A 9,827-nucleotide genomic window follows, 5' to 3' on the forward strand; every position below is an offset into this window, starting at 1 on the left:
TGTGGTCCTCTCTGTGGACTGGCTGCTCTGTTTGGCCTAGTGGGTCAGGATGTGCTCCAGTCTCTCTCCTCCCCCGTCATCTGTTCCTGTGTGCTCTGGTCAGATATATCCTTCTCCCGAAGCTGCAGATTCAGTGCCATCGTTTGAGGTACATTCTTCTCAGGGGAGGGCGCCCCTCTTTATTAAGACGCCACACACCAGTCTGTGCTTCCCAAATTTGTAACACTTACACATGAGCGAGATGGCTATTACCCGTTGATTTATGTATGCCACCACTCAACCGCAGCTCTGAAGATAGGACCCACATCCATCTCAGTCACTGCTGAATCCCCAATGTCTAGCAAGTGGTCAGCTCATAAAATGGGGCTTAATAAATATTTAAAGAATGAGTACATGATTAATTTGGCAGAAAGTAAACTGTACAGCATTTTTATAACTGCTTTATAATGGGATCTTCAAGCAAAATACTTGAGAGAATAAAATCTAATGAAGTATTTTTAATCTAACATAATTACAAAGTCAATCAGAATATACTCACTCTCAATTTAAGCCAAGTCTATTCTATTAATTTAATGGTGTTGGCTAAATAGAAACTCAAATAAGTGCTTGCTAATAATACTAATTAGCAAATGGTTGAATTGGAATATAGGAGCTATGCAAAGCCTAGTTAAAACCTGAAGTTGTATGTGCGCGCAGTAAGCAGAGAACTTCTCCGGTGAACTGGTTTTTGCGGTGCCTCCATTATTTGTGGGGTGCCTTTGGGTGAATGTCCGAATTCCTGACGCGGCACCTTTTGGGAAAGGGAGATGGAAGGAAGGGTGCGGTGTCTCTGGAAGGTTTTCTTCCCCAGGGTTGCTCTTGTTGATAGGCGCCATTGAGTCTGTCCCGACATCAAGCAATCCAAGGCACGGGGGCACAAAGCACCACTCGGTCCTGCATCGTCGTCACCGTTGTTGCCGCCGCTGTATCAGTCCAACTCACCGTGTCATCTGTATACCACAGGGTGTTTCCTTTTATTGCTGACCCTCTGCTTGACCAAGCCTGACGTCCCTTTCCATGGACTGATCAAAGAACGTGAGATGACGTGTGCATCTTCCAAGAAGGATTTCGTCCCCATCAACACCGTGATTCCAGGGCATCCGTCTGCCCCACTCTCCCGTATTCATCCCCTACCTTTTCCAAGCATATGAAGGGATTAGACGTACCTGGCATGGGGCAGGCGCATCTTGGTCCTCAAAGTGACATTTTAGCTTTGTCCCACGTTCAGGGTGTCTTGTGCAGCAGATATGCTCAATGCCATGTGGTATTTGATTTCCTGATGATTGTTGCCATGGGGCGTTGATTCTGATTCCAAGTACAACGAACTCCTTGACAACCTCAGCCTTTTCTCCACGTATCATGATGTTGCTTGTTGATCTGATGGTGAGGCTTTCTGTCTCCTTTATGCGGAGGCAAAATATCACGACGACTGTAGTCTTGATCTCCATCAGTAAGAGTTTTGAGCCCTGTGGCTTTCGGAAAGCAAGGCGGTGTCATCTCTAGACTGTGGGTTGTTAAGGAGCCTTCCTCCAGTCCTGACGCTATGTTCTTCACCATCGAGTCCAGCCTCTCGATGACTCTCTCAGGATATCGCCTGTGGAAGGATGCAACCCGAGGCCTACTTTTCCTGGTTTTAAACCAGGCAGTATAGTATCCCCTGGTTCTGTTTGAATGAGTGCCCCTTAGTTCCACCTGAGCATAACTGTTCTGGAAGTCCTAATATTCACAAACTTGGAGCATAATTTGCTATTTTCCACACAGGAAAAAAAAATGCCTTTACATAGAACAGTAAAACACAGGCAAACATCTTATGGTATTTCTGGCTTCCAGCCAAGACCCACTGACACAAGTCCTAACAGCCCTCAGTTCCCAACCAAGGTGGACTCGGGGGAAGGACCTGGTGATCTACTTCCAGGCAGAATGTGACAATGGTGTGAACAACAGGGGAGCATTATGTGACACAGTATAATGCCAGAAGCAAACTATGGCGCGGGAAGAGTTGTTTCCTCAAAGTATATTAGCTTTTAGTGACATAGATTGCAATGTGAACGTTGGAAACCAAGACGTTGGAAAATATGGCCGTGGTGATGGAAACGACTCGAGAGAGCCCATGATAGACTCGTGCTTAGCAAGGCACAGCTAAGAAATTTCCCAGTCAGTCTCGAGGAAGAGAGATTATATTCCCTTAAGAGCCCACTGGTGGCTCTCCCTGATGGGTGCAGTACACTAATAGAGGAGTGGTCCTTCGGATTTCCTTTCTATTTTACTTTACCATTAGTATATTCATCTCAAGAGCTGCTTTCTTAGATAAAACTTCCCTGAACTCAATGACAAGGTCAAATCCTATATACCCCTTGCAGAATTTGTGTGTGTGTGTGTGTGTGTGTGTGTAATTTCATTAATCTATCAAACTAGCATGCGGAGGAAAGGAACCACGTCTTGTTTGTCTCACCAGGATCTGGTACACAGCCTTAGGAACCAAAGGCGGACTACAACAGCCAGAACTGAGTCAAGGCCACCGGTCAATTGTGACTTGTAGTGAGATCCTATACGACAGAGGAGGACGGTCCCTGTGGGTTTCTGAGCCTGTGAATCTTCATGGGGACAGAAAGCCTCATCTTCCTCCCACCGAGCAGCTGGCGCGTTCAAATAATACAGAATCCGCTGCCACCAGGGCTCCTGGCTGTAGGAACCCAAGCCATGCTCCAACGTAAATGGCAGCGAGTCGATTCCAGCTCACAGGGACGCTACGGGACAGAGTAGAACTGTCCTTGTGGCTTTCAGACACTGTAACGCTTTCAAAACCCCACACCAGACTCACTGCCATCAAGACAACATCCACTCATAGAACAAAACACCGCCGGGTCCTGTGCCGTCCTCGCCACGGTTCTTACGTTTGGACGCATTATTGCAGCCACGACGCCAGTCTCTCTTTTCCCTGGCCTCCACTGTGCCCCGGTGACGTGAATGGAATAAAGCCTGTGGCAGTGGGGCCCTTGGGGTCTTCTTTTGCTGATGGGGCACAGTTCAAGGTGAGAAGAAACAGCTGCAAATATCTGCTAAAATCGCAACTTGATGTGAACAAAGTATGAATCTAGGAAAACTGGAAGTCGTCAAAGGTTAAACGGAATGCAAAGCAGACCAGTATCTTAGGCGTTAGTGAAACGGACTAGCATGGGAGTAAGCGCTTCCGGTGCGTCATCAACTTGTGGAAACATTTCAATGAATAGCCCGTCAATCCCTAGAGCCTTGTTTTTGGCCAATGCCTTTAGTGCAGCTTGGATTTCTCCTTCAGCGTCATTGGGCCTTGATCATGTGCTACCTCTCGAGATGGTTGAATAGTGACTAGTTCCTTTTGGTACAGTGGCGCTGTGTATCTCTTACATCTTTTTTTGATGCTTCTTGCCCCATTCGATACTTTGTCCATAGAATCGTTCTGTATTGCGATTGAAGGCTAAACGTGCTTCTTGAATTCTTTCAGTAGAGGTAAGAAGAACAGAAATGACCTCAGAGAGGGTGGGAAGTCTAGCCTGAGATCCTGGAACTTACCTGGGTGTTCTAGAAAACCTTAAGCCATAGCTTTGATGTGCCTAATCAGAATGATAGTGAACCAGGCATGTGCAGAAGCAACAACAAGCAAACAAAAAACCCCCAAAGCATACACACAACAATAGCAACAACAACATCAAGCTCTTAGGTCTTTTATGTTACTTATACAAATAACTTCCCCAATAGTATGAGCAGCACGCACTTACAGATAATCAAGTCCAGGAGAAAACATGGTAGCATGATCATGAGCAAGTACCAGTAGCTGATGGGAAAAATCAGACTTGCAAAAACTCCAGATGTTAGAATGATCAAACGGTGCATGCCCGGAAATTTTAAAATGTAAAACTTTTTTTTTCCATGATGAGAATTAGACAAAATTTTGAATCAGAGGACGATGAAAACATTACACACAAAAACTTATGGTAAAGTAGTATAGCCACTTTGTAAAACAGTTGGCGGTTTCTCAAAAAGTGGAACACAAGAATAACCATTAGTTAAGCTTTGTAGTGAAAATCAATTTCAGTTTGTCTGGAGGGTGAGATGCAGGCATTAGTATATATACTTTTAAGTCCCATACTTTTTTTCAAAATAATCCATGAAATTTTTTGTTGTCGAGTTGATTTCCATCTATAATGACCCTGTATTAGCAGCCAACTGCTTCAACTCTTGTGAGATCCAGGCATTCGTGTGCTTACAAACATTTCCCTACTTCTTCAAAAGCATCAGTGGGGAGGGATATAAATGAAGCAAGATTAGCAGTGAACAGGTAGTTCTTGGAACTTAGTGATGGAAGCATGAAATGCATTACAATATTCTAAGAAGATAAAATAAAAGATTCCATGGACAGTCAAAGAGCAGCAGGACCAAGAATCACTGGTCTGTAATCCCTAAACCAGATCAGTTTGCCTATGAAATGAAATTTCAGTTCAAAAGTTTATCTTAATGAATGAAGAAATAGGCATATAAAAGGAAAATATCAGATTTATTTTCCAAAACAGAAGAAGGAAAAAAGTAGGCATTTGGATTTATTTTGCAATAAAACACTGTTCCATGTCTTATTCGTCACAATGTAACATCCAATCAACTATGGGATCCAAAAGATGAGAAAGAATCTTTCTAACCCTGGGTTGGCAGAACTTGAAATTTGGCAAAAGAACACGTGAAATGTATGCAGTAAACCTTATCCCCCTGAGTCGAGGCCCAGTCTGGTTAACAACGGGGCGCCATACAATGGGAAATTAAAGGGTTTCCTACAGCACACTTAGTCAACATTTTGGAACGCGTATTTGCAGTTTGAGGTCTTACCGCAGCGTTCAGGGGTGCCTCCCCTATGTGGAGGTGAAGCACACAGCACGGACAGTGAATTTCCTGCAGTTTCAAAGGAACCGACAGCCAAAATCTGAAACCATGATCAGAGGTGGCGTCTTTTCGCTTTCAAAAACATTAATCATCCAAATAAACTACCCCAATAAATGTAGTGGTCCGAAAGCCACTTGACTAGGAACAGTGAAGCCATCACTCCCCTTCTTAGCGGTCATATGAAAGATCGACAAAAGACTGACTTAGGGCTTTGGGAAGTGGGCCCACCTGAGTTTTCCCACCGGTGGCTTTTGAGCTGATTAGCTCTGATCTGAGCTACCCTCAGAAGACTGAGTAGACTGCAAAGAGGTGCTTATTTGCTGACTGCTCCCACTCAAGCTCCCCAGCTGGCAATTGATGGTATGAAGTTCTTGGATCACCGTGCTCAGATCTTTATGCAATCTGCCTATAGCACTTCTCACCTCTCCTAAAAGCACATGAATGGAACGGTTTGATTCAGGCTCCCTAGGCAAGACTTTGGCTATGGGACTACTAGCGCTGGACAGAGAGGTGAAGTGGTCTACATTTGGGGTGGACAACTCTGCCGAATTAGTGCCAGGGACGCCCCTGGTCTGGTTGTTAGCAGGATCGGCGCCGTCTGGCAGGCCTTCCAGTAGGTGGAGGTTGGCATTCTCCTCTTCGTCGGAAGACACCGTACTCCTAGGACTAAAGGGGTGATGAACCCTGGCTGTCTTATCTTTATCTCTAAGGGAAGCAGAATAAGATGGTTGGTGGGATAAAGTCCAGAAGGAGGGTTCAGCCAAAACTGAGGACAAAACATGAACGGATTTCTCTGGAGATGCTGAATCCGGAGACGAGGCTGAAAATGTTGAGAAGGAGGATGCTCCCTCGGAGGCAGTTGAAACTGAAATATATAAACAAGAGGGAAAGATTATGCAGTAATAGCTGAAAGAATTCTACCATGTAAAATGCTCGCTGGAAGGTCTCAACATAAATAAACTACTTAGCCTTTTAAATATTCATAATAATCCTAAATAAATCCAAAGCAGGATATTGAGAAAACCTCTACACGTATTATACATGTATTATTCCATTAAACCATGGAAATAAAACAAAAATAGAATTATCAATATTCATCTTGACTCCCAAACCTTACCCAACATATTTTTATACTAAACTACTCAGAGCAGGAAAGTAAAAAATTAAATCCTCTTCTACGGACTGCCAGTATTTGAAGTTGGCATTTAAAGTAGACTGCCATAGAAAGCCTTTATCTCTTCCAGGTTTTCCCTACAGAGAATATAATGACAAAACGAAATACCAACGAAAAGGCCCCAAAAGTTCGGGAAAAGAATCCTTTTCACTCAGTCAAATATCAAGACTGAAGCCCAACCCAGCTGAGATCAAAAGTACTTGCGCACATGTGCATAATTATTTTTCTCACCAAGAAACTTTAAGTACAACTGTATTTTCCACAAGATTAAAGATTTGATTTTAAAAATTTACTTCCTTTCAGGAAAAATCCTATTAAATCATATTAAATCCCTTCCCAGGTACTCAAAATACGTCACCGATGGTGTATTGCAAGAACACCGTGTTCCCTGAGATGTTAAACGATGTTTGGTGAGAACACGACTTCATCGTCTGATGTTGTTATGTTGCTGTGAAGTGCCGTTGATTCTGACTCCTCATGACCATGACCGTGAGAGAGCAACAGAAGGAAACACTGCCCAGTCTGGCAGCTTCCCGCAATCATGGTGACGGTTGAGCCTTGTTGCAACCACGGTGTCAACCATCTCGTTGAGTTTTCCTCTTTTCTGCTCGCCCTCTACTGAAGGCAGGGAGGACTAAGGTGCCCCTGGCGCAGGCCACGGTATTTTCAGTCGCTTCACATACATGTGGAAGTTGGGCAGTGACTGAGGAAGCGTGAAGAAGAGACCATGCATTTGAATGGCGGCGCTGAAGAAGAACATGGGACGTACCACTGACTGCTGCCAGGACAAACAGACCTGTCTCGGAAGAAATTGGCCAGAGCGCTCCTTGGAGGCAAGGATGGAGAGACTTGATCTCACCTGCTTTGGACACGCTGTCAGGAGACCAGTTTGCCTCATTTGTTTCTCCTGCGGAGGGGCTGGTTTCTAACCACTGACCTTCCAGTTTAGCAGCTCAACGCTTAACCCACTGTCACCAGGGCCCCTTGTGTATGGAGGAGGTGGCACTTCTTAGGGAAGTGGAGTTCTAAAATCTTTGGAACTAAATCTGGACTTTCTGCTCTTATTATATATGCATATATTTATTTACGTACTTCAAATCATGAAACAGGAAAATTGATGCTTACTGCAGGTGACTTGATCTTCCTGTACTATTTTATTTTGTTTGAAAAATTCCTGTCTCTTCTAAACTTGACTGGATTTATGAAAACCACGGTCACAGGCAGGAGGCTCTCGCTACTTCTGGCTTCAAAGCACTGCACAGCCGATCTCCCGTTCTCAGGAGAAGTCCTACTCCCAACACTTGGTGGAGTGGAATGAGTGTTCTCTGCTGACGCAGCAGCAGGCCGTGAGGCCATGACAAGGAAAGTAGGAACTTTACCAACACATCATCAAGCCAAGCCACGCCACGCCAAACCAAGCCAAGCCACGCCATACCAAGCCACGCCAAACCACGCCAAGCCACGCCAAACCATGCCAAGCCAAGCCAAGTGCACTTAAGAACCTGGCCCAGGTCCATCTAGACTGTCTACCACGGGATTAAAAAGAGGGTACCACGGCAGTGAGCATCTTCATGGTGCAAGTCTCAGCACGTTGGTGCCCTGATTCCCAGGGCTGCACTCTGGCCTGGGGGTACTCTGTCTCTGGAGCATAGTGGGATCAGGACCAGAATCTAGGGGGTCTTCAAGGTCAATTGGCATAACATAGCTCACAAAACAATCTTCTACACCCTGAGGTACTGGGGTGTTAAAAGCTCGTGAGCAGCCATTTAAGGTACAAGTGTTGTTTTATTTATTTTTTCCCATCCAGAGGAAAAGAGTGATGAGAGTGGAAACACACACAGGGACAAATAGTCCAATGGCTGAATGAAGCCCGCCAACCCCATTCTCCACAATCCCTGGGCCCAGCACTAGAGGGTCCCCAGCTACCACCACCGAGGGCTTTGACCAGGATCCCTTTAGAAGGTGTTGGCAAAGTGGGAAGGAACATGAGCAACAGCACACAGACTCCGAAGAAAGACCAGGCGAACTGGTTCCGCAGAGACTGGTGGGACTGCCCCGGGCTTTGACTCTTACCCTTCACCTCTGACAGCATCACTGGTTACTTACGATCCAAAGGGCAGCACTCACCCCAGGATCAAGTTCTCAGGGCTAGGCGAGAAGGAGGAAGAGAAACAGAACCATGTCGGAGAAGAGATGGCACACTGAGAGGATTGCTAATGGATGAGTCAAACCAAAATGCATACGGGTTGTTGAACGCAAAACTATTGTTAGACTGGACTGGCTAGCGAACAAATCCAGAGACACTCATATGTGTGTAAGAGAGAGCTTTATATCAAAGAGCAATTGTATATTGAGAAAGCATCCCAGCCCAGATCAAGTCCACGAGTCCGATATTAGTCCCAACGTCTGATACCAGTCTATAAATTCCTCTTCAGACTCGCTCAGTATATTCAATGATGCCCAATACAGGAAGATCACAAGCCAGTGGGTGGTAAGTCCTGTGGATCCAATGGTGGTGGACGCCTCTCCAGGGCTCTGGCTGCCATCAGCATGGTTCCGTGTGGTGTCAGAAAGAAGGTGAAACACACAGAGAGAGAGCGAGAGCGAGACTGAGAGTGAGAGAGAGGCCCACCTCTTCTGATGGCAGAATCAAGAGAGAAATTCCCAGAATCCTCAGGAGAAGGCCATGCCCACAAGGAGGAATCAGACTATGACCTGATTGACAGGCTAGACTCCACCCTTTCATTCGTTTATCAAGTTCACATGAAGTTGTGCAACTACCACAACTGTGATCTGCTTTGCAAACCTTTGCCTGGTTCACAATAAAGTGTTTTGTTTGTTTGTTTGTTTGAAGGTATTTGGTGTGGGAGTGGGTTTTTGTCCTTTCCTTGCATAGAGTCTGTTTCTCTTGTTTTTTTCTCTTTGCTTTGGCCCAATGATCCATGTGAGGTGCTTTTCTCAGATGCCTGGCCCTTCTGGCTGTTAAGAATGGAGGCTTCCAGGGCTGACGGGAAGCTCTGACGTTCGTGCGGGACTTGTGGACACTGAGCTCCAGCATGCCTTCATGCAGCCATTTGGGGGGCCATGTGTTGGCCGACTCCTAGAGCTGCTACCTAAAGTCCTTTTTTCTTTGGAGGGTCAGATTCTTAATGGAAGAGTTATCATCTTCCGCCTACACCGCAAATATCTGGCTACCAGTACTGGGGAAATCCAGGAAGGGAAGGGGGATGGGGCTCCCAGAATTCAGTATTTTCGTTGGCATGGACATTTAAACATGTGGCTTTATTATGGTAACCACGCCCTCAACTCTACCTTGTTGTGGTTAGGTGCTGTTGAGTTGGTTGACTCCTTGTGAGCTTATGTAACAACAGAACGAAACACTTCCGGGTCTTGGGTCATCCTCGCAATCATTATTATGTTTGAGCCCACTGTTTTGTTTTGTTTTTAATCATTTTATTGGGGGCGCTTACAGCTCTTATCACAATCCATCCATCCATCCATTGTGTGAAGCGCATTTGTACATTTGTTGCCATCATCATCCTCAAAACATATGCTTTCTACTTGCGCCCTTGGGATCATTGGTATCAGCTCCTCGTTTTTTCTCTCTCCCCACCCCTCCTCCCTCATGAACCCTTGATAATTTATAAATTATTATTATTTTGTCGTGTCTTACACTGTCCAACGTCTCCCTTTACCCAATTCTCTG

General features: G+C 45.3%; 1 protein-coding gene across 1 annotated transcript in view; it reads right to left on the reverse strand.

Moving 5' to 3' along the window:
- Positions 1 to 4,551: 4,551 nt before the first annotated feature.
- ENTHD1 (ENTH domain containing 1) overlaps positions 4,552 to 9,827 on the reverse strand; it is a 180,390-nt gene continuing 175,114 nt past the window's right edge. The window contains exon 6 of the mRNA XM_004700677.3: positions 4,552 to 5,812. Within this exon, the coding sequence (XP_004700734.1) occupies positions 5,208 to 5,812 (605 nt within the window). The 3' untranslated portion in view covers positions 4,552 to 5,207. The remainder of the gene's footprint in view (positions 5,813 to 9,827) is intronic.

This window comes from Echinops telfairi, unplaced genomic scaffold (assembly GCF_000313985.2).
Source record: "Echinops telfairi isolate 266 unplaced genomic scaffold, ASM31398v2 ScPeMD7_2;HRSCAF=8, whole genome shotgun sequence".
Lineage (NCBI taxonomy): Eukaryota > Metazoa > Chordata > Mammalia > Afrosoricida > Tenrecidae > Echinops > Echinops telfairi.